The sequence below is a fragment of the Chroicocephalus ridibundus genome, chromosome 4, assembly GCF_963924245.1.
Source record: "Chroicocephalus ridibundus chromosome 4, bChrRid1.1, whole genome shotgun sequence".
Lineage (NCBI taxonomy): Eukaryota > Metazoa > Chordata > Aves > Charadriiformes > Laridae > Chroicocephalus > Chroicocephalus ridibundus.
In genome coordinates this window covers 89,119,425-89,144,718 of record NC_086287.1, presented here as the reverse complement: position 1 = coordinate 89,144,718, position 25,294 = coordinate 89,119,425, and the positions used below count along the sequence as shown (strand labels likewise).

The window sequence follows — 25,294 nt, the reverse complement described above, 5'->3', positions numbered from 1 at the left end:
AGAAAGATTCATTATTTGCCCATCTTGGCGAAATCTAATTGTGATATTTATATTCTGTATTAATTTGATTCGGTAAAGATTTCCAACGTAGGCAAAGAAGCCAATCGTAATAATTTGTTCTGAAGCTTTTATTACTATTGTGTTTTGAATGCAGGTATTAAAACAGCAGTGGAGCAGCAGATGCTATCCCTTGCATATTGCTAAAGATGCTACCTATGCAATTCCTAAAAGCACGAGCCCTTCTGATGGGAGGAAGCAGCAAAACTCCCCTTGACTTCAGCTGGGTATGGATTTCATCTAGTACATACGGGGCGGCGTTACTTGCTAAGGAACAGTTAAAGTCATTTGCAAGGTTTACAGTAGCTTGGACTTCTCCTTTATACTTTGTACTTTACAAAATAGAGTCGCATCCCATATATAAAAGTGACTGCTTTGCATTAAAGACAAGTTTTCCTTTTCAGTTGAACGAACCTGCTTAAAAAGAGGAGCCGGTTTGTACCAGTAGCTGTGGCTATGTTTTTTCTACACTTCCAAATACTCATTACAATTCCTACTTATTTTATAGCAATATGACACAATAAACATTTCTTTTCTGATTAAGGGATTGAAGGAGAACTGAATTATAAACAGTATTAATAGAAGAGGGAATTTCTATCCTGTGCTCTGTGGGCCTGAGTTTATATGACCTTAAACAATCAGTCTGAAGAAGTCACATCAGCTGCTGTACACATTCCACATTACTGAGGAATTAAATTAAGCAGCTTTAATATCTGTGAAATGGCAGAGGCCTGAAAGAGAATCGTTCCAATTTATGGACTTTGTATCTGATTTACTAGTGCATGTCTAGCAATTTCGGAGCCACCAATTGCTTTAAGACCACCTCCAAAGTGTTTTTATCACTTACAGTAAATGTGATAGCATAATGTTTTAATTAAACATTTAAAGTGCATCAAACAAATTTTATTGATGCTGCCAGAAAAAAAAAAAGGAGAAGGGAAAAAAGAAGAAATTCTGCTATTTGCAAAATAACCTGATCTACGCACCATGTTGTGACCCCGGTAAGATTGCTCTTAAACACTTCAGCTGGTGTCTATAAATTAACAAAAAGCTTCCCCTCCCCTCCAGTTCCCTCATTTTCCATCCCCAGCCTCCAAATCGTACTTTGTGCATAAAAACGTGGTAAGAGCTTGTTGAAAGCTATTCAGCTATAATATCAAATGGTTGTGAACACTGCATTTATTTTTGCTCCTTGAACACAGGCCTGATATTGAAATGATATAAAAGTCCCAGCAGCACTTTATATTGATGTTGGCATTAAAAATGCTTTTTTCCGTTAGTGAGAGAGGAGTTCCCCCTTAAAAAAATAAAAGCCAATACCAGGCCTATCAAAACTTTATCATCCTGTTACCACTCGGGCACCGTTTTAAATATTCACAGCTGAAGCTGGTTTTCATTAAAAATCCTTTTCCCTTTTGCACTGGGGATCACAGACCTGACAGGGATCCAGAATTCCTCGAACCCTTTAAAAAAAGGAGAAAAGCGGGCATTGCGTTGACATCACCTGAAAAGACGCGTTCGGATTTCGGCCCAGTTCGCCCCCAGTTTCAGGCGTGCAGAAATGATGCGGGTTGGCAGGGGCAAAGATCGGCCCTAGGAGCACCGCGGTCCTTCTCACCGCCTCCTCCAGTTCTGCTCGGCGCTTCCCAAGAAGGTGGACCTCGGGGAACGTGGCACAGCAGCTCAGTGCAGAGAGGCTATTTGCAGAGGGCTAAATTATGATTTATGCTTTATGGCACCAAAACTACAGGCATGTTACTTGTGTACATAATCGAACTCGGGTTTTCCTAGCGAGGGGATGAGTATTTTGTCTTCCTGAGTAAGCATTCATTTTAGAGACTGATAATCATGGCAGGTTCGCTTTCCTACATGTCTTTTCTTACGTACATCTGTCGTTGGGTATGAGAGAAGAGCTAAATACGGTGGGTCATAATATGAATGGAAAGCATATTTCTGTACCATACCAAACAGACTTACAGATGCTGGGGCCTGGAGGTGGGTTTCTAAGCAATTCTTGTTAAGGTCAGTACTGCCTGCTAACAAGCTGATACACAAATATAAAGTGCATTTCATGTGTATTATATTATATTATGTATCATAGAATCATAGAACCATTTAGGTTGGAAAAGACCCTTGGGATCATCGAGTCCAACCATCAACTCCACTCTACAAAGTTCTCCCTTACACCATATGCCCTAACACCACATCTAAACGACTCTTAAACACATTCAGGGATGGTGACTCCACCACCTCCCTGGGCAGCCTATTCCAGTGTCTAACCACTCTTTCTGTGAAGAATTTTTTCCTAATGTCCAGCCTAAACCTACCCTGCTGCAGCTTGAAGCCATTCCCTCTTGGTTCTGTCACTAATTACCCGTGAGAAGAGACCAGCACCAACCTCTCTACAGTGGCCTTTCAAGTAGTTGTAGAGAGCGATGAGGTCTCCCCTCAGGCTCCTCTTCCTCAAACTAAACAGTCCCAGCAACGTACCATCCACAATTCAATTTGCTCCATTTTTTTCAAACCCAATGACTATAAACACCGTGCAGTTGGAAAGGAAAGGAGCGAGGAACCCAGTAGCTGTTGGATCTGCCAGGAAACGATAGGCAAGGCAAAATGCCATCGCAGAGCCGAGAACTGGCTGTTCCTGGGAGGCTGGTCTTACTTTTGTTAAGAGGGGAAAAAAAAAAAAAAGAAAAAGAAGGAGAAGTAATTTCATCATTAGGGACCAGAACCCTTATTTTTGCATGTCGTTCAATCACGGGTTGCATGAACGCTGCCGTGTTGTCTAACACAAGGCAGGATAATTATTTTAATGGCGGTAATTCAGCGATGTGAGAACCACCACAAACTCTTCATCCTTTGTGATCGCCGGTCATGTACTGACTCACCCCAGCTCCGCTTGACTGTGCCTCGGAAGACAGATCGGCGGCAGGGTGTTCCTGTGGCTCACGGTTACCTTGCGGTCCACATCTATTTTTGTATCTGTTGTCTCCTGCTTTATATTTAGCTCTTTGGGCATTCTAGAATTTAGCATAATGGAGCCCAATCAATGATGTGAGCCACTGAGCAGTAACACAGGGTGAATATGAAGAAATAATAATTGTGGCTTTCAGCATGAAGGTGGAGACGTTTTTCTAGAGAAAAGAAATAAAGACCTCAGAAGAGGGGTGCAGCATTTCGCTTCATATTGCTTCATCGTGCATGATTTACCATTGTGTTCTAGGGGACTGATTTTCAAAAAGAATGAATTTTGCATTAAATTCTGAGTATGGTTACTGCAGAAGATAAGATATTTGCCTATTCAGATGATGAGCTGGTTGCATAAGTGATCACATCAATGGGTAATATGCACATTCAGTCATAAGGAAAAATTTGCATGCCCTATAAAGACCTAAAAGTTGAACATCTGGCCTTTTCTGTGGCACCTCAATTTTGTGTCAACGTCTTCTCTTCTTTGAAAGGTTTATTCCTAAAACCGTCAGATCATCACTGTCTTGATACAACACGCGCTGCACGCTGCTCCCAAAGGAGCCAAGCTCAGCTGGGGTGGGAACGACTTTAATTGTTCGGCGTTACAGATGTTGTGCTAGCCCCAAGGTCCTGGAGTTGCACCTGACTGGACACGCGTGGAAGGAGAGCTGGTGCTGTTCTCCTGCCATGCAGGTGGGACTTAGGACAGTCTGTATTTTGTCCTAATGGAAAAGCGTCACTAAATTTCTATGGTGGCATGCGCTTTATGTAGGATTGGTAGCCAACGGGTATCAGACAACAACTCTTTCTCATATTTTCCAGAAATATATAGTTAATTGTCAGTATGAACTGTGAGGAAAGAAAACCTAAAATGAGGTTAGATTAAGTCCCAGGAGCCGTTCCTTTCCTCTTAGTTTTGCCCTGCAGCCTGCTCACCTAACCGGTGTCCCATCCTGGAGCTTTCTGCTAGGTTTTCTGCTAAGACCAAGAGCTACACCCATCCAGGATGCTGTATATTGCGATATTATTTTTCTATCCTATTAATTGGCAAGCATGGTGATGAAAAACGCTCCTAGGCAGAAAGACTGATGTACCAAGCACTTCTCTCGTCTCTGTTTACTACTACCTGGCTGCTGCTGCTGAAGAGCATTGATATGCTACGGGCGTTCCCTCCTCAGAGCAAGTCTCACGCATCTTGCTGTCTTTATTTTTGTAATTTTGCCTTTACCCCAACCACTCCAAGCCTCTGAAGAAGTTTGGACTTGGACTTTGCAGCTCTGGTTATGAGTCATAGCAATATTTTCACACATCCCAGTATATTAGTTAGGGGACTTGCGAAACAGAGGAAGGACGGAGAGTTATTAGCTGAAATTCCCAAATGAAGGGCCAAACGCTGCAAAAATTCCTCTGCTTTTATTCGGCCCTAGCTGAGACAAAACTCTTGTGTAGCATCAATAAATAGTTATCTGCTAACTAATAAAAGATAGTTATCTGCTAAGTTCCACTCACCAGACGTTCAGCCTGGGTGGCGATGTTAGGGGCTCTCGGCTCTTAGACTCCCAGCCTGGGTTTGCAGGACTACCGCTCAGGAAATTAAATCGTGTTAGGCTTGAACCACATTTTTTAAACGTTTAAAATGATGAAGAAGCTACTGCTCCTGATTGGAAGCCCTGCTTCTAATCCTGCTGGCTGCCGTCAGAGTCTAAAGGAGGAGGATTGTCTCCAAACCTGGGTATTGTTAAAAGTGGGCGATATGGAAGATAACGAGGGGGGTGGGTGGGTTACGCGTCCCGCTTATGCAGACTCTTTACATGCTTGTACTTCTGACCCCAAGATCAAGGTGCAGATAGCGATGTATGTGAAGTTTAGTTATCTTTCAGAGAAGCCACAAGAAGCCTAAAACCGAACTTTTTTTTTTTTTTTTCCATGAGGAAATCCTGTAGCAGCCCAGCTCTGCTGCGGTGGCTGCAGCTTTGCAGCACCTTTGCTGCAAATGGGCGTCGCAGGAATTCACGCTGGGTTGCTGGCTCGCCTCGCCGTCAGAGTGAAATTTCTACACAGACAGAACAAAAAGCCTCTCTGAAGAAGGGTGCTCCGGGGGAAATGAAAGGACAGGCCTGCAGGAACTGTCACCTCCGCTGATCTAACAGCAGTTTGCCCAGCTGAGGCTTGCCGTGAAGTGTTTACTCATCTGCCTTAGCCCCTGGAAAATGAGAAGGAGGTTAAAAATTAATCTTTGCAGCTGGCAACTGCTGGAGTGAGTTGACAGGGTGGTGCAATTTTTTTTTTCCGATACCAGGAATGGTATGGAGCAGTGGAGTGACCAGACATCAGGGTTCGCGTGTGGTAGCCTGACCCATACAACTCAAGGCACTACCTGACCTTTGTGGAATTAAGTAAGTGCACCTTTTTTTGCGCTGACCTGTTTCATTTTGGTGACACGAAGGTGTTGGTGTCCTGGTTCTTCACCATGACAGTGCCCATCCAGCTACGGTCAGCCTTGCATTCCCAGCTGTACTTTGCAGAATAATGTGGCACGATGGATATCTTTCCTTTAAATTTGCAAGGGCAGATTTACTAATAGCAGGCTATTTGGGTCGTCTGGAAAACTATAGAAACCTTATGGTATATCACCCCCCTTATTAGTGGCTCCTAGCGCTTGATTTTTGGATCGTCGCCTGCGAAAGGACACAGCCAAGTGCTGCTGGAATCAACTTTAGGCTGAACCTTGAATTTCAGGCAGATAGAAAAAAAAAATAAATTCCTGTTAGAAGAGACTGCAGGGGATGGAATCTAAACCTGCTGGGGCTAAACTAACACCGGCAAGCGCTCGCCTGCCACTACGCGAGGCCAGTCTCTAAGTAGTTCGGTAGTTACCTTAACAGCTATAAAAGGTGTAAATCTGTAGAGGGGACAGAAGGAATAAAGAGAGGAACTGCCCTACCCGTCTCCTGCTCCGCAGGGAATAACGCAGGCTACATTCACAGTAACTGATCCCAGGAAATGCTCTAAAGGGAGAGAAAAAAGCTGTGACTGAAATCTCTGTACAAATTACAGGGAGACAAGTCTGTGTCTCCTGCTCGCTCTCTCGGTTTAATTCCTGTGCTGTGCAAATAAATGAGATCCACCATTGCTAAAGACCTTTAAGCCCCTTCATACCTCATATTAAATACAGAACTAAACAACTTCAGGTACGGAAAGACCCCCTCCGGCAGCACCACGAGGTTATGACTGTTTCCCCAAAACAATAAATGCATTTAGTGTCTGATAGGTGTGTATTGTCTTAAAAAACATCTCAGGCTTTATATGAAGAAGAGGGAACAGACCACCTTCTTTTTGTTACGAATACAGGTAGTTGTAGAAATGTGTTCACGCCCTCTGTGGATGCCTCCCGGGGGCAGGGGCAGTAGTTTTTTAGCTTTCCACGAGCCAAGCTGATCTCGAGAGCAGCGGAGAATAAAGCTGAAATGGGTAGTTACGTTTCAGGCACACAGAGCGTATCGCGCGCGGCCATTAGGGCAGGATTAAATAAACATAATTAGAGAGATTCCCTTCTGAAAGATGGTTCTGCAAAAGGATTCAAGTGCACACCTATTCTGCACCCTGCTTGAAGTACTGATGCTGCTCCACCGCTGGAAGCGAACGCCTTTTGAAGGCAGTTCAGAGCCACCGTGCAGTCGCTTAGCTTTATAGTTTGCTAGCTGCATGTCACCTTTGAAGGCCGGGAAATTGCAGTGGCAGTACCGTGGTTCCCAGCCGAGTGAAGCAGACACTTGACACATTTCATCCCGTGCAATTAAGGGAGAAAAGCAGAATCGGGGGGAAATTCAAGCAGCATTTTAGCAATAGACCACTCCCTTATCAAGACGAAGTACAAGCATCAGCCACAGATATATATATATATATGGAGGACTGATGCTAAGCACAGACAGTAATAAATGCATGTGAACTTTGCATGAGAAAGCCTCACACTTAGAAGACTTCGTTTATTGCTCTTAGTCATTTACACACATCCTTCTAAAGCGAGGAAGCTCAAACGTAATCAAAGCCTGTGTGCAAATTACCAAGTCAAATGCTGTTGTTCTGTTCTGTTCTCTTTTAATATCGGAGCGCAAACCTCCCGGTGCAAAAATAAAATCTTGTGATAAAATGACTAATACATGACTAAAGCCATTTTTCCATTGTGCAGGCATAGCTCTGGGGATCATTTGTTTTTCATGGTAGATCCCTCAGACAGTGAATTCCTCTGGTGGTTGGGATTATATTAATGACCAGGACTGTTAGTCACCTCAAGGGAGCTGAAATAGGATGCCACTCTGGTTGCCATTATTAATTCCAACTGCAGGTGTGAAAATTAATTTCGTGGGTATTTTTATCATTTCCTTTTAGTTAAGGATTAGAGTTTCCGAATGACCCAGACTCCGGATGGAGACAAACCTGAACCGGGTCTGCCCAGCGCTGCCGTAACAGTGAGCTAATCCTGATGGAGTAGGAGTTAAAAAAAGGGCTATAAGACTTTCCATCCCTTGCTTGGTGAAGACAATTAATGACACTGAAAGATATCAGATGTCATCATGATATACAGTTCTTTGCACCAAGACTCTGTAAAGCAATCCAGTAAATTGCAGGTTGTTTTCATTTCTGTGGAAGAATAACACATTTGCCAATAGTGGGAGAAAAAAAAAAGGAGAAGTTAAATATATCAAACCAAATCAAATGTAGCTGATTAGAAAGCTACAGTTCCCATTTGCTGGCACCGGTGCTGTTTGCACATAGATTTTCTGACAGATGCTGCTCTATCTCCATAGTCAAGAAGACGGGCCAAGCTTCTGCCACAGAAAGCAAACCTGGCGCCGTTGACCATCGGTGGAGTTGGGCCGTTGACTGTGGGGAATGGGAGGGGAAAGGCTGGGAGGGGAAAGGCTGGGAGGGGAGCTAGCTCAGCTTGGCTGGAGAGGACAGGAGATGTCATCAGCTGGATCCATTACGGAGGGGCAGGCTGGGAAAGGGGGAACACCATCCTCCCCCCCCCAGTTCTGCCCATGATTAAGCCTTAAGTCCTGCCAGTTCAACCGGCGAAGGTGTTGGCTCCAAACCTGTCCCGTATCCATTGACACCTCCCCTGCCAGAGCTGGATGAGTAATGCCCAGAAGATAAGCAGGTTAGGCCAGATTCACTCAGATAATTAAAGGTTGGAGGTAACGTAAGATCCTTACGTGCTCTTATACGTACAGCTCATCTGGGGTTTTGATTTATAACACGTTACGCTCGCAACCACCTTTCATCCTACAGCTCTCATCACGTCTGAGGCATCCCTGCCGCGTGGGCACGCGCTCCGCCTCCTCCAGAGATGGACGCTGAGAGGACCAGAGGTCCTGTCCGGCCCCCTTCTCGTCTGCCACGGTCAACCGCCCCCCCCCCCCCCCCCCCGCCCCCATCTGTCTTTATCCTAAGCCTCTCCTTATTGCTGCCCTGCAAAAGCCTTTTCGACCCCATCTCTCTCCCCTCGCAGCCGTTCCCGAGTGCACGGCGCGGGGAAAAGCTGCCGTTCGGAATTGGCTTCACTTTGCAGTGACTGCGAGAGACGGGGAGGGCTCCACGCCAGCCCTCCGCCCTTATAATGAACCTTTTTAGGTCATCTAAGCCAAGAACCTTGTGTTGCTAAAGACCCCATCAGTTACTTTGAGCAGCTATCGTATTTTACTGTTTACACTGAATAAGCCCGGAGCGTGGCGCGCAGCCCATCGCATGCAGTGCAGTTTATCACCAAAAATTAATGTCCGTGCCATCTCTCGCTTCTAGATGTTAAATCACGGATTTGTTTAAAATGTACTGAAGTCTGTAACTTTTAATAAAGACCATCTCAACCTTCGCGGTTACACATCAAAACACCACGTCGGAATCACGCCCTCCTCACCACTTGCTGACGGCTGACTTTGAGAACGAGATAGCACACAAAATTCACTTATTTTTTCATGCTGCCGCTGCAACCGTTCCTCACTCTTGAAACAACTTAATACGGAGCGGAAGGGAGAAAAGCAGCGAGGATTTTTCTGAGCTAAAAAACAGGCACAAATGCAGCGTATATGTCGCGGGGCATTGTCAGGACAGCTCAGACACGTAACATTAATGTAACTGCTTTATTCGCTTCCCTTAACTAACATTAGCTTTCTCCTTCTGTACAGTTTTCAGGTGAATTTGTGCACGAGTTTTTACCACGTTCTTAATTTACCCGCTTCAGCTGATTTCAGAGCAAATGCCACACTATATAACCGAACGTGATCATCCCAGTTATAAATGATAAATTCCACCATAAAGCTTGATAAAAATCTTTATTGCGGTTTCAGATTTTATTTCTTTTAGATAAATAGAGATTTTTATTTTTTTTTTTTTTTAGGGTCAAAACGTCTTCATTGATTTTTACATTTAGGCAAAGCCGTTCTTGAAAAATTAGTAAACCAGGACGTGCCTGGTTGAAACCGGCACCGTACAAATCTTGTGACACCAACCTTTAGAGTCACCTGCAGCTCTGCAGTTGCAGCTCTGTGCCGTCTTCCCTTCGGGCAGAGGAATCCTTTCTGGATCCTAGGAAGTGATTTGGAATATTTCTAGCATTTTACAAACGTCAGAAGCAAGCAAATGAAAATATCCTGACTGCTAAAAAGCTGGCCCTTCCTTCAGGCTCTGGGTACCCGGAGCAAATTCACACTCTCAGGTGTAGCATCGATGCTAATGCTTCCGTATAGTGACTCTCAGGTGTTTGCGGGGGAATAAAATCAAAGCAGCTGATAACACCTCGCAATTCCTAGAGCTAAAACGCAAGCCCTCTCGGATGCTACACAAAAGCAAACCAAGAAGTGTGTTTAACCCTGCCTCTTTCAAACTCCTTTTTTCCTAATTTAGCAGCAGAAACTTCACACATCAATGAACAGAGGTTGTATATTTAGGGTCTGTGCAGACTGGCCAAACAGGAGGCTTTATAGGACAAAAAAAACCCCACTTTTTTTTTTTCTCTCCTTTTGCCCAGATTTCAAACGCGGCAAGTCTGGTGGATGCGGTAACACTAATGCAAAACTGGAAAGTGAAGAGAGAGGAGAAGCAAGTTTCATTAAGAGAGAGAATTCTACATAAAATATACCGGAGCTGATGGAGGAAAGGAAGAGACAGCCAAGATGTTCAGCTGCAAGTGGAGTCCAATTTGATGCTCAGCGTGAGTTTAAAGGGAAGATTTTCTCAGCCTTAAAATAAAAGAGCAGTATCAGCCGCGTACGGGGCAGAAAACTGTCGGCACAGAAATGGATTGTACCAGGCTCAGGAAAAACCGAGAGTGGCAAAAGTAGCTCATTTTGCTGCGCTACATTTATAGATGTGCTCATTTGAATGCTCCCAGGAGGACTTGCTTTTATGCATCCAGACAAAATACACAGGCATCCTCGCACGCAGCATCGCGATGAGCAAACCCGAGCGGAAGGGCCATCCACCACAAGTTAACCGGGAATTTTGCCTTTGCATTTTGGGGAGCAGACCGGATCTCCTGCCAGCAGATGCGCTCATGTCTTTCGTTTCTCGCAGCGCCAGCCCTTTGGCATAAACAAATTGCCAACATCAAGGACCCGATCCTGCTTCCACTGAAATCAATGCAAGTTTTGCCGTTGGTTTCAACGGGATCAAGGATTCGGTCCTGCAGTTCTTCACGTTGATAGGGCCGGGGTTTTCTCTGCATAAGGAAAGTTGCGTTAATACTGCAAACTAGGCGTAAATTATATTGATTATTTGGACTTAGAGCCAAGCATAAAAACAGGATTAAGGGCAAGAGGGAAAGAAATGTTTGAGAACGTGAGTTTAGAGCAGCGTACGTTGATGGTGTGTGCCGGGCCGGCAGGAACTGAGCCGGAGCAAAGGCTGCAGTGGCACAGGCTCCGTCAGCCAACTCCATCGGGAACTACTTGGGGGGAACAGGGAGAAGAAATTCCCCGTGGAGATCCTTTTCCATCTGCTCCTTCTAAAACAAACCTTCGAGTCACTCACTCTCTATTAAAAATAAAGAAAACATTGACAGAAGGAATTATTGTCACATATATACACACGCGTAGTAATTGATGCTCCTTCTCCGCCTCTGCTGCTTTTCCCTCTTCTCCGACGCAGGGTTGTTCGGCGTTTCTGTAGCACTACTGGCAAATCAGAATTTATTGTGCATATGTTTGTGTTCCACTTAATAAAAAATATACCTATATTTTCAGATAAACTTTGTTAGTAATTCATGAGGTAAGTGACTATTTATGCTAATAAGGGAGAAATATATTCTCAAGCATAATGCATTACATAAATTTGAATGCAAAATGTTCAATTATGAAGTAAATACAGGTAATGCAAATAGTAAATTACATCCAATAAAAATATATAAAGAATGTGTCTTCAAAGGGAGAGAGGCTTTTATTTGCGTCTGTGAGTTGTTTAAAGAGAAAAGAATTAATAAATACTGAATTACTCTTACGATGATTTAGCTCATAATTCACCAATCCATAACGACTCCCAGTAATCAGACTGTTGTTTCATACCCTCCAATATCAGGCAGGACTGTTTCCTCAGCAATTTTATCCCTACCAGATTATCTCGTCTGATTCTATTAATTCTCTCCCATAAATCTGCTAACAGTGATATGTGATTTACTTACCCTGTTAACTGATCTGAAGACTGTTAAAAGGATTTATCTAGCCCTGCACCTAGAAGCAGTTTATGCCTTATCACTCTGTTACTCTGAAGAAGTCTTTCTGAAATCAATTTGGCCGGTTTCATAGTTAAATTCAGCGGCCACTGTTTAGTTCTGCACCATAAAATAAGACACTAGACAAACAAAAGCAGCAGTAACTGTACGTAATGCGTTGGTCTTGATATGTGTTTAAGTTATAACAAATGACACTCTGAGTCCATATAACTCATAACCTGCACGTTCGCTTCAGCTAAATCTTCTGCGTTAGGGACACATGCTTCAGCCATGGAAGGTCTTGCACATGCTGGTCCCAACGCAGGGCGATCCGAGTGTATTTGGAGTTAATGTTTCACGTCCCCACATCCCCCCCCCCTTCCCCCCCTCCCCCCCCCCCGCGTGATTTGTCAGGAAAACTCTCCCGCAATAAATATACATTAGTTTGAAGGCTTAGGAAGCAGGTCAGCGGTGAACCGGGAGCAAGCAGGGCTCCACGTTATGTCGTCGAACAAAGATGCTTCAAAACAAGCCGGAGCAAGAGGCTGTGAGAGGGACGCTGGAGTTTTCCCTCTGCCTGGCTCGGGGCAGGGTTGTTCCGAACAGCGCTGGGAAAAGGGAGCAGGCTGGGGGAATTGGCCTGCGCTAACTGTGGAAAAACCGAAGGCTGAATAGCTCTAATTGAAATGAAAGTGTGTGATTGTTATGGAAGAAACACTGTTAATAGAGGACTGTAAATGTTTAGACACCCATTGTGAATAGCCAAATAATAAAGAAAAATACTACTAAAATGAGAATTATATAGCGTAGGGAGGAGAATGTTGCTTCTGAAGGTTATCCAAAAATTGCTAATAATCTTTTTTTCTCTACTGCGCTGAACAGCAGAGACATTTTGGTGCAGCAGCTCTGTGCAACAATCACACGAGAACAATATTGTACAACTAATAATTTTACTTGCTGTTCTGGTAGGTCAGAGCTTCAATTTAATTTGCAGCACTTGCTTACATTGGTACCAATTAAGAGATGGTCCCCATTAGCTCACACAATTTCATACTCTTTGTCTAGAGTTCAGAGTTTACTCAGGAAATTTACTCGTTTGCAAATGTAGCACTTTGAATCCTCACATCCAAACAAACTATTTTATGGGGCTGGAGCCACATTTCCACAGCCATCTATCAAACGGGCGAGCGAAATACCGCAATTGTACGTTCTGAAAAGCAATAACCTTTTCATTTCAAAATATTAGCACGCATTTTATGCCTCTCCTAGGTGAGCATGTTAAGTGATATACAGTACCACATTCATCTTGCTCAGGGAAAAAACAAATACAGGGAATTGGACTGTCCTGGGGGAGGTTTATGCTGGGAGCCTGGAAGTTTTGTTGATTCCAATGACGTGAAGGAATAGGAAAGCCAGCCCGAGTAGTTAAGTTGTATTAACTTTGTCATGAATCGCAATCTGTAAGATAAAGCTAGCAGATGTCCCCGGCTCTGTGTGTGCGGGTGTGTTTCGGGACCATGGCAGAACTATGTTTTAATTTTGCTAGCAGCGTCGGCAGCATTTTTTTAGCTTCGCGGAATTGCCTCTCTGATCACTTCTTGATGTAGTTATCTTCCTAAATTTGCAGTATGCCCTACCTATTTTAGCTGCCAGGAACAGTACATGCTGTATGACTTTCAGATGTTAGTACTGGCACTCGTGCCGATAATGGCATAGTCAGAAGATGTTATCCATTCGTAAATCCACTAGCCAAGTACTATTTCCTAAGCAGAGATTCTTTGGCTATTGCAAATGATGGTTTTCACAGTCGGTGAAAAATTACCCGGAGACTTGCCCGCACCTACAAAGTAATACCCTGCGCGCAGTTATAAATAGCAAACTCCGAGGGGGAAGGGACCGGGAAAGGGGAGAAGGAAGGATTTGAAGTACAATGTTCAAGAAGCTGGTTTAATATATGACCAAGTGTCAGAAGTCAGGTTTCTGAGAATTACTTTTCAGATAAACAACTTTATAGCACCGCACTTAATCTTACTTACTAGAGACATCTCATTTATCACGGAATTACAACTAACTTTAATTCTATCGATATTCCCATAAAGCCCGGTCGGAAAATCGAGCCTGGCAGCCCCGGAGGCTGCGGGTTTCCCCGGTTCCCCGCGGCGGGGGGGGTGTGTGTGTGTGTGCAGCCGGGGCCGGGCGGGGACCGCGGGGGTGTCCGTGCCCCCGACGGCGGGGTCGGTCCCGGCTCCCCGCGGCCCCGCACCGGCCGGTCCCGCCTCGCCACTGACCTTTCGACGAGAGATGGCGCTGTCGAGGTTTAAACCGAGCCGATCCGCCGCTCCGCGTCCTGCCCGCCGCCGCCGCCGCCACCCCCCTCGGCCCCGGCCCCAGCCCCCTCCCGGGGCGGGGGGACGGGATGGGACGGATGGGGGGGACGCGAGCGGGAGGGGAGGCTAGAGTAAATACAATTAGTTCTAAATGTATTAAATTAATTAGTCCGGGCCAGCAGGCCAAGTGCGCGGGGTTTGCAAACTTGCAGGGCTTTCGCACCTCTTGGCGGGGGGGGGAGGGTGGAGTTTTGGCGGAAGGATGGAGGAATCGATGCCCCGCAAAAAAAATAAAATAAAATAAAAATAATAATGGGTAAATGAGCGGGGCGCTGCGAGGGAGCGGAGCGGAGCGAGTGACCCGGTGCCGGCCCGGGGGAATCACCGGCCGGCGACAGGTACCGGCGCCTGGCACGGCGGAGCCCCCGCCACGCCGCGTCCCCGCCGGGTCCCCTCATCCCCTCCCCGGCTCGGGGAGCTCCCCCGCGCCCCGGCAGCCCGCCCCGGGGCAGGAGGAGCGTCCCCCGCCGCCGCCGCCCCGTCCCGCAGCCGCCGGGGCGGTGAGCGGGGCGGGCGGGAAGGGGTTAAGGCGGTCCCCAGCTGACAGTCAGCTGATGGGGCCCTGATTGACAGCCCCGAAAAGTTTCCTTGTTTCTATTATGCTAATGAGGGCTGGGACGGCGGCCGCCCATTGGTCCGGCCGCCGAGTCAATTTCCCATTTGACGTCAGGAGCGCTATAAAACTCAGCAATGCTTTTAAACTCTCCTGCTGGATGAAACCTTTAAAATATTTTTCATCTTCTTGCTGTAGCTTTGGGGTCGAGTTGTTTGTTGGGTTTTTTTTCCCTCTCTCTCTTTTTTTTTTTTTAACAATTATTATTATCATTATTTTGGTTGCGATATCGACTTTGATTTTTTTTTTTTTTTTTTTTTTTGTCTTCGCTCTCTTTTTCCCTCCTCCCTTCCCCGATGAACCTCTCTCCTCGCTCTGCACTTTGCAGGAGAAAGCCCAGAGGAAAGGCACCATGAAGTGTTAAAAATAACAAACCAAAAACAACAACAACAACAACAACAAAAATTTTCCTCGCAACACCGCCAGCTCTAACACTTCCAGCTGCAGTTTGCAAGCTGCGAAAGAGAGAGAGAGGAGAGAAGGGAGGGAGAAAGGAGGAAAAAAAAAAAAGAAAGAGAGAGAAAAGCCACCACCACCCTTTATGCAAAAGGCGAATAGCAAGAGCCCCTCGCTCTGATGCATCAGCGGCAGCGGAGACTCTGCGAAGGATAACGCGGAGCGGCAGCCGCCGGGGCGGATCGGAGCGGAGGCTGCGCGGGGCCGCGGCGAGAGGCAGAGGCGGGAGAGCGCGGAGCGGAGCTCGCCAAAAATCAAGCTGGCTCACCCGGTGGCAACTCAGAGCAGTCCCCTCGCTCCCGGAGCGCACCCTTTCTGGAGGACTGTCAGCAGCAAAAGGATGGCATCAGAACTGGCAATGAGCAGCTCCGACCTGCCCACCAGTCCCCTGGCCATGGAATATGTTAATGACTTCGATCTGATGAAGTTTGAAGTGAAAAAGGAGCCGGTGGAGACCGATCGCATTATCAGCCAGTGCGGCCGCTTGATCGCCGGGGGATCGCTCTCTTCCACCCCGATGAGCACGCCCTGCAGCTCGGTGCCCCCGTCCCCCAGCTTCTCGGCGCCCAGCCCCGGCTCCGGCACCGACCAGAAGACCCACCTGGAAGACTACTACTGGATGACGGGCTACCCGCAGCAGCTCAACCCGGAGGCGCTGGGCTTCAGCCCGGAGGACGCGGTGGAGGCGCTGATCAACAGCAGCCACCACCCGCTGCCCGGCGCCTTCGATGGCTATGCTAGAGGGCAGCAGCTGGCCGCCGCCGCCGGCGCCGCCGGCTCGGTGCCGGCCGAGGAGATGGGCTCGGCGGCCGCCGTGGTGTCGGCGGTGATCGCCGCGGCGGCGGCGCAGGGCGGCGCGCCCCACTACCACCACCACCACCACCACCCGCACCACGGCGGCGGCGGCGGCGGCGGCGGCGGCGGCGGCGGCGGCGGGCACCCCCACGCCGCGGCGCCGGGCAGCGCGCCGCCCTCCTCCGCCTCCTCGGCGGCCGGCTCCGGCGGCGGCGGCGGCGGCGGAGGCGCCGGGGGGCTGCACCACCCGCACCACGGCGGCGGCGGCGGCGGCGGCCTCCACTTCGACGACCGCTTCTCCGACGAGCAGCTGGTGACCATGTCGGTGCGGGAGCTGAACCGGCAGCTGCGGGGCGTCAGCAAGGAAGAGGTGATCCGGCTGAAGCAGAAGAGGAGGACCCTCAAAAACAGGGGCTATGCCCAGTCCTGCCGCTTCAAGAGGGTCCAGCAGCGGCACGTCCTGGAGTCGGAGAAGAACCAGCTGCTGCAGCAAGTGGAGCACCTAAAGCAGGAGATCTCCAGGCTGGTCCGGGAGAGGGACGCCTACAAGGAAAAGTACGAGAAGCTGGTCAGCAATGGCTTCAGAGAAAACGGATCCAGCAGCGACAACCCTTCCTCTCCAGAGTTTTTCATGTGAGTTCCCACAGCCTTGCCACCTTAACTAAAAGTTCTCCCTGTGAGTTTGTTGTTGGGGGCTTTGCTAGAGCGACAACCCAGCTTGCCACCTTGTATTGCTTTTTTTTTTTATAAAGAAAAAAAAAACAAACAAAAACTCAAAACAATTTTAAAACAAAGTTGGTTTTTGGGTTGGTTTTTGTTTTGTTTTGTTTTTTTCTTTTTTAAGGTGGGCTGGCTCCGTGTTGGCCAACCTAAAGTTCTACATGAGTTTCTCTTCTGTTTATTATTATTATTATTTTTTTATTTTTGTGGGGGCTTGCTGTTGTGGTTTGTTGTTTTTTTTTTTTTTTTTAAATTTAAAAGATCCAACTCGCCACCAACTCAGTTCTTCATATGAAGCTTGCTCTTCTTTGAAACCTGCCATCCACATTATATATATATATATTTTTAAGTTCATGAGGGTTTTTTTTTTCTTTTGAGCTTGCTGTGTCCAAAAAAAGTCAGTTTTTTTTTTCTTTTGCCATCCTGAGTTCTTCATATGAGATTTGAGCTTTGCGAAAAGAAAAATAAAATTTAAAAAAATACAAAAAAAAAAACAAAAACAAAAACAAAAAAATACAAAAACAATGTGAAATTTTTAGACTCCAGCTTGCTGAGTTCCATCAGTTTTTAGCGTTGTTGTGCAAAACTAGAGATATGCCTAGATCAACCTGCCAAAATCAAGCCTGCATCAACCTTCGGTGTGTTCATGTGAGTTTTGGCCTTAATCTGCCAAACGTGAGACTTTAGTCTGCCATTAGAATCCCATACTCATCTCATGCATTACGCTTGCTATTTTGTCTTAGCAACAATGAACTATAACTGTTTCGAAAGACTATGAAAAAGAGACATTATATTAATAAAAAACCCTGCATGCTGGTCATGTACGGTATAATTATTTTTTTTTTTCTTTTGCTTGGAAATGGACTTTTGGAGACTATTATGGCATGGCATTCATCCTTTTGTTTTATTGCCTCATCACTTTTTTGGGTTGAAAGCAAAAAAGTGCAACCTTTGATCTTCCTCCTCCTCTTCCTCCCCATTAAAGTTTGCATCTGCTCTAAAACTGCTTTGAGTTACTGAAAACTTCAGACTTCCTTTTAAATGCACTGAAGCATTCCCTCTCAAAAAACCTGCCAGAATGGATTTTGATAACCTAATGTGGCAAAAAAAAAAAAACATGTAAAAAAAAAAAAAAAAAGACACAAAAAGAACTTTGGAAAGACGTTCAAAAACAAAATTCACATCCCACTTGGGGGGGGACATTGAAACCATGCTGTTGCCTAAAACAGTCTAAAAATTGATTTTAAGTGATCTGCCCCATATTTTATTTTTTTTTTCCTTTTGCATTTGGTCATTGTCAAATGTGGAATGCTCTGGGTTCCTAGTATATAATTTAATTCTAGTTTCTGTCATCTGTTAGCCCAGTTAAAATGTATGCTACAGATAAAGGAATGTTATAGATAAATTCGAAAGAGTTAGGTCTGTTTAGATGTAGATTTTTTTTTTTTTTTTTAAGATTGATGCACTAAATTGTTTACTGTCGTGATGTAAAGGGGGGTAGAATTTGCAACGGGACTGTTTTAAAAAGTAGTTTATGCAGCATGTGCTTGCAACTTAAATATAAGTTGGGTATATGTAGTCCTTGCTATACCACTGACTGTATTTGAAAACCAAAGTATTAAAAGGGGGAGGCACCCCTGTTTATATCTATAGGGGTATTTTACATTCAAAATGTATGGGTTGGTTTTTTGTTTTTTTGGTTGTTTTTTTTTTTTTTCTTCAAAATTGAAGTATTTGGGACTGAATTGCACTAAGATATAACCTGCAAGCATATAATACAAAAACAAACAAAAAAATTTACGAACCTGTTTAGAACGCTAATACAATTTATGCAGTTATAAAGATGGCATTACTGCACAGTTTTAAAATGATGCAGATTTTTTTACAGTTGTATTGTGGTGCAGAACTGGATTTTCTGTAACTTCAAAAATTCCACAGTTTTAAAGGCAATAATCAGTAAATTTTATTTTCAGGGACTGATATCCTGTCTTTTAAAAAAAAAAAAAATGGAAAGTAAATCTTACCACAATAAATATAAAAAAATCTTGTCAGTTACTTTTTCTTTTACATATTTTGCTGTGCAAAATTGTTTTATATCTTGAGTTACTAACTAACCACGTGTGATGTTCCTATGTGCTTTTCTTTCATTTTCGACTCTATGGTTATATCAAAAGAGAGAATAATCTACAATAATAAACTGCATTTTTTTGATTCCGTACTCAGTTTCTTAGTCTGTAGTTTAAAGTTCGGTAACTCCGAGAGCGGTACTTCAGCGTACTGCCTGGCGAAGGGGTGATGCTGATGGGAGAGCTGGACTCCGTAATGTTCAGGCGGGGAGAAGGAAAAGGGGTAGCTTCGTGTAAAACAGAAAATTTTCGCCCGCTAGAAATCAAGCGATCTTTCAGGTAGATGAAAAACGTGAGCTTTCAGGTGCTGCTGCTGCCGCTGCTGCCTTCTCGCTACTGCAACGGGCTCAGTTTCAGTGACTCAGATCATCCCACCAGGTTTTAGGAGATCTCAAAGGGGAGGTCTGCTTAAAAACCTGATGACATGATACGGCCCTGTATTTTGATTGTTTTATGATGGAGTGAAGTGAAAGGGAAGACTTCACATCCTCTTATCATCTGATCCCAGCAAAGCATGCCTGTCTCTACTAAGAGATGACACCGCATCAGGCTTGGCTTGTCACAGAGCCACTTAACGCTAGATTGAAAGATTTCTTGCCATTTGGGTCCATGCTGCCTCCTTTTTTTCTTTTCTTTGCTTTCCCCCTCCCCTTCTTCTTTCATTTGCCCTGTGGTTTTCTTTTTCTTCCTTTTCTTCTTTTTTTTTTTTGTTTATTATTTTTGCTACAGGCCTTAGAAAGCCCAGAGAGAACTGAGGAGCAGAGAAAAAAAAAATAATTCAGAGGACTTCCTCCAACTTTTGAGAGTTACTTGTCCTAAACAATCAATCCAAAGGTTAATGTGCTAGAAATGTTCGGGTCTCCGAGCCCCTCTTCGCCGTGGTTCTCCATGTCAAAGGGAGTTTCGACTTCGAAAGGCTCCTCAAACCCTCGACCCAGTTCGTTTAAAGCCACCTTCCCCGAGAGCCTCCGAGTCCCTTTGCAGAGCCCTCTCCCCCTCTTTGACCGGGATTGTCTGCCCAATTTATTTGAGAAGCGGGGGCCTCTCCGAAGGATGCTTCAGCCGCTCCCAGATGGGGGTTTTCTCTCAGACCCCAGCTCATAAACCCAGCACTTTTTTTTTTTTTCTTTATTTTCCGCCTCCCTGCTGTTGGTGCAACTTCTTCCCAGCTGTAAGGTCATCCCTGCCGGGTGCTGGTGGCACTGAAAGGAGAGGACCTGTTGCCATTGCTCTGCCCGGCTGGTCCAGCCCGTGTCTCGGACCCCATCCTGCCTTGTGTGCCGAGGTCAGGATGCGGCCCCGACTCCCCCCTGTGGCGCCTGCACCCACGAGTGCCTGCGTTAGTGGGCTCTGGGTGCTGCTGGAGGTCAGCCTGCTCCTGCTGAGGTCCCCGTGGAGGGGATGGATGCCCGGCCCTGGTGACAGCCAGCGTCGGTGGCTGCGGTCCCCAATGCCGCACCTCTCCCCTCCCCGGCACCGGGCCACCAACCTGCCCTTTGGCATCTGACCTGCTGTTGCACCAGGGTTTGAGTAATGGTTCAAGCTCCAGATTCTGGTTAATTCGAGTTCCATTTTCTGGTTAATGTTTAATCTGTGGGTAAACTGGTTGCTATTGGCCGGGCAGAGAATTATCTCCTCTCGTAAAGACAGGGCTGCTTTTTTATTTCTTCTTCCACCTCTGGGCTGAGCCTTTACTGATGCCCAGGTTTTTTCACAGGGGGTGACTTAGAGGCGTCGCTGCCGCCCTTGCCGAGAGCTCCCGAAGGAGCCCTGCCCTAAGGAAGGGAAGGGACAAGGCCTCTCCGCGGCAAAGCCCCCGCCGAAGCGGGGCTGCGGCCCCCGGGGGTGCAGGGAGCCCCAGGCCCTCGCAGCGGGACCCGCTTCTGGTCCAGCCTCATCCCCGCCGCCCCTCTGCGGCTCCGGGTTTCCTCGCAGGCAAAGTTATAGGAGCAGGCGCTAGGATTTGAAAGGTCTTGTGAATCGACTGAGCCAGGGGAGCGCTGCTGCCTCCCTGAAGTATCTTCTTTCTCAGAGGAAAGAAAAAAAACCCCAGCACCCTGTTTGAACAGTGATAAGAGAAATCCTTCCTAGAAATAGCCCGAGTGCAAAAGGGAAAATTCCCATCACACGCCCAACCTGAGAGGGAAGAAAAAGGCTCTCTCCCAGTTTGGCATCGTTACGACATGTGGCAATCTTGCTTTGCAAATTAAAAATACAAAAACGCAGCCTTCCTTAGGCTGCGCTTGAATTTCAGCCTGACACGCGCCAACTGCCCAACTGAAGTTGGGGGGGGGGGGAAGAGATGCAGGTTTTAATGTTCACTAAAGCGAAGCGAGTGTTGGGGTTCTCTGTGTGAATCGTTGCAGGGGAGCGCCCACCTTTGCTTGCTGAGGACTAATTGGAACCGCTCTGCTCTGAATAACCTACATTCATTAATCACCCCTGGCTTGACTCTGGCCTCGATCCTGCTCCCATTGAGCTCGGAGGTACAATCCCTGGGGATTTCAAAGGGGAGCAGGATCCTGCTGTTCTCCCGCAGGTACCTCTCCGGCTAAAGCCAGGGGAACGCTGCCCGAGCCAGGCAATCCTGTGTCAAAAGGTGCGCGGGGTCTTAATCCCCCCCCCCATCACTAACGACATCCTATTTCTCCCATAGTCCTATGGTGCTTTCCCATTTATTAACTACATTACAAAGAACTTTCATGTGACCGGTGCCGGGAGATACTCGCACGGAGAGCGGCCCTTTGCTGGCTGGGAAATGGCGTGTGCTGCGGCTTGGCCCCCTCCGGCCTCCCCATCCCACCTTACCCTTAAGCCTTTTTTTATTCCCCCCCCCTAAAACGAAACATAACCCTCTGCCCAACCTCCGGGCTTCTGCTGAGCAGGGTCCAGGAGTATTTTTATGTTTGTGCTGCAGCGTTTTCCCTGCTCGAGAAATGTCATCCCGGACCGCATCCGAGAGAGAGAAAAAAAAAAAAAGAGGGGAGAAGGGAGGGAAATATCCACCAGTGTATATTTATTTTTTGAACAATTTCTCGCCACTGCTGGGCAGGCGCTGTGCGAGAAGCGCCCCTTTGCAAACGGCAAATTTCTATTTATTAGAAAGTCTTCTTCACCTCTTTAAACCAAAAAACCCCTGCGCTGAATCAAAATGCCACTTGCAAACTACCCCCACGCGAAACATGGCAGCAAATTTTTAGTTTAAAAGATGAACTTTCCTAGCTCTTTTTTTCCTTTCCCTGCCGAAAGCTTTTGCGCAGCTGTTTCCTCCCCCTCCCTCTGCGTGGTGTGTAGGAAGTTCTTGATCTAGAATCATTCATAATTTTAATACCAATTTCTATTTGACATAATATACTAATATCAGATAGAGAGTGTAGCTGCTTCCTGGATTTAGGGAGGAAATGATGCATATATCAGAATTATCTGCTCAGATGCCAGAGCTACATTGGTGTCATTTCAGCATGTGCTGTATTGAAAGGAAATCCTCTATATTTATTACTCCCATCATCAGAGGAGCTAAATGGACCCACTGTTTCTGACACCTGTTCAGATGGCTGAATTTAAGATTTCACGCAGGGGGGGAAAAGAAAAAAGTAATAATCCTACATGCTTCAATGTTAGGAATTAAGATTTTTTTTAATAAACTTTCTTCCCTCCCTCTTGCCGAATCGCTGTGTTACGAGCGGCTGCCATGAGGCTTGGGCATTCCAGGGGTAGCTATGGAGAGTGGGATAGATTTTGTTTGCTCAGCCAGGACAGAAAAAACCCCAATCCTGCTTGTACACACACACACTCGAGCTGTCTGTAGTCAAGTGCTTCAGATATCTGTTTTAAGTGCAGGTCTCGGTGTGAATAACACGAGGTAGCACACCCCGGGACACGGCAGGGGTGAGCGGCTGTTGAAAGAATTTGTCTTTTCGGGAGGGAGCTGAGCCACTTCACCGCTTCACACTTTTAAGGCTCCTCTAATGAATTTTTTGGGCACGGCAGATACAAATCAATAGATTAAAATACTGTACACTCTGCCGCATCTAATTCTTGACTGCCTGAAATTGTGGGGGAGGACCGAGAATAACATTTGTCACTCTCTGAGGGCTGAGTGCATTCAGATTTGTGAGCTCTAAGCCGACACCAGGCAAAAAATAGTCCAGGATGTGACTTAACTTTTCAAGTGAAAAGCAAAAGGCCAGGGATCGGGGAGGCTGAAGCCGGGTGTAACGGCAGATAGGCAGCTCCAGCCCCAGCCCCAGCTATCTACCACCGTATCAGGTTGACCTGGCACAGTCTGATAACGTCTCAGTGCCCTCGATGGAAGCCGCCTGTATCTTATCGCTCTCTGAAGTGATCATTGCTGTACCCACTCTTCTTTTATTTTATTTTTTTTTTCCCCCAAAGTCTTAGCTTTTAAACCCGTGCCACTTCCGACGCAGGAGTGTGCAGGCCCATAGTTGTGGTGCAGCGATGGGGATGGAGATCGCTCTGCCTCTCTCCTTGCTTGCTTTGAAGCGCTGTGGGCTTTGTGACGTGATTTCCTTTATTATATTTTTATATTTTTAAAATTTTTTTAATGCATCTCTAGAAGATGTCTTGCAGGGAGGGAATGGAAGCCAGAGCAGAAGTTTGCTGGAAGTGGTGTTTCTGCACCACGCAGGGAAAAAAAAAAAAAAAAAAGGAAAAAAAATACACAGCAAACAACAAATCGAGCAGTGTCTTCGAGTTTCCAGCGGGGGTAGGGAATGGAGTGTCCCTGGTTGCCGCTCTCAATTGTTAATTCATAAAGAACCACAGTCCTGAAAAATGTTCTCAGCAGCTTGTCCCCCGTTAAGGCAGAAATGTCAATGGCTGCGCACGGAGGCGTTAAGGCTCAACACCCCGTGTCAGCGCCAGCTCTGGCATCTCCCTGCCTTGGGTTTGGGTGTTAAACTGGGGTGTCCCCGAGGGCAGCGGGGTGTCGGGGAGAGCGGGGTGCCCTGGGGGTGGGGGGGGGACACACACGCCTTTGCCTCCCCGCTGCCCGCCGGCCGGGGGAGAGCGGCACATTTTGGGGGAATACTGGTAGGGATTTTTTAAACCCCTGCTTCCAGCAGCTCGAAAATAACCTGGGCGGGGGGGGGTGTCTATCTAAGGGTGTGAACCCCCCCCGCCTTTCTCCCCCTCCGACCTCTCTCCATCGGCAGCCGCGGGGTGCTCGGCGGGACCCCCGAGCTGCAGCCGCGGGGTTGGGGCGGGGGGCGGCCGCACGTCGAGGGGGGGGACAGATGGTTTCCCCGACCCCCCCCGACCCCGGGCACACACCCACCCCGGGCCGGTAGCACCGGAGGTGCTCACACACACACGGGCTGGGGGGCTGCCCCCGCCCCGGGGTCCCAGCACAGAGCTGGGGGGGGGGAACACAGGGACCCGGGCGGGGACGGGCGGGAGGGGACGGGGAAGGGTGAGGGCAGCAGCCTTTGTTTGTTTGTTTGCTTGTTTGTTTGTTTCTAAATCCAATTCCTGGAACAAAAGGGGAGTCTGTGCCTAACTAAAGGATCCCTCCGCGCATCCCAAGCTTAGCCCGGTGTGTCCCTTCAGCTGGCCGGCCGGCCCCTAGGTATGTCACGGAGCACTTCCCGGGGATTCTGCTCACAGTCTTCCTTTTTTCTCTTTTTTCTTTTCTTTTCTTTTCTTTTCTTTTCTTTTCTTTTCTTTTCTTTTCTTTTCTTTTCTTTTCTTTTCTTTTCTTTTCTTTTCTTTTCTTTTCTTTTCTTTTCTTTTCTTTTCTTTTCTTTTCTTTTCTTTTCTTTTCTTTTCTTTTCTTTTCTTTTTCTTTTTTCTCCCTTTTTTCCTCTCCTTCCTTTCTCTTTTCTATTCTCATTCTTAATTTTCCCCCCTTTCCTTCTTTTTCTTTTTTCTTCCTTTTTTTTCTTTTCACCTGTGGTCACATGGAGACTAACCTAAACCCCACTGCAATCAAAGGGAGCTTTTAAAATGACGTTTTGGATCAGGCCCTGAGGTCTCTGCAGGGAGCAAGATTGCGGGGGGGCAGGCAGGATTTACATTTCATGGCTTTTCAAGAATCTGAAGTATGGAGAACAGCGCTTTCTGAGGCTGAGTTTCCCAAGTCTATGTGGACGTATCTCGGAATGTGGATGCGATTGAGTCTAAGGCTCTTTTCTATAAGAAAGCAGGCAGATCCGCTGCCCTGCAGCCCGAACCCCGCTTCTCCGATTTTGAAAGAGAAGTTCTCGCCAAGGCCTTGGCCGTGGGCTGTTGTGACGCTGAAGAGGATGGGGATAGAATCAGGTTTATTTGTCGGTATCAGCTTCTAAAGCTGCGGTGCTCTCTGCAAACAGCCCCTGCTCCCTCCCGTGCTCGGAGCTGTTGCAGTGAAACGTTAGTGACAATGACAATGAGCCCGAAAGTGAACCAAACAAGACCTAACATTTTTTTTTTCTCTCTGCTTCCAAATTCCCTGATGAAAGCA

The 25,294-nt window shown here is 46.8% G+C and overlaps 1 protein-coding gene across 2 annotated transcripts in view; it reads left to right on the top strand.

The window, feature by feature from the left end:
* Positions 1–14,842: 14,842 nt before the first annotated feature.
* MAF (MAF bZIP transcription factor) overlaps positions 14,843–25,294 on the top strand; it is a 66,780-nt gene continuing 56,328 nt past the window's right edge. The window contains exons 1-2 of one of the 2 annotated variants that reach the window (XM_063334666.1): positions 14,843–16,618; positions 24,337–24,367. In XM_063334666.1, coding sequence (XP_063190736.1) covers positions 15,531–16,618; positions 24,337–24,352 — 1,104 coding nt within the window. In that variant the 5' untranslated portion in view covers positions 14,843–15,530 and the 3' untranslated portion in view covers positions 24,353–24,367. Of the gene's footprint in view, positions 16,619–24,336; positions 24,368–25,294 lie in introns of those variants that run through there. The other variant, XM_063334665.1, reaches the window with a different exon arrangement.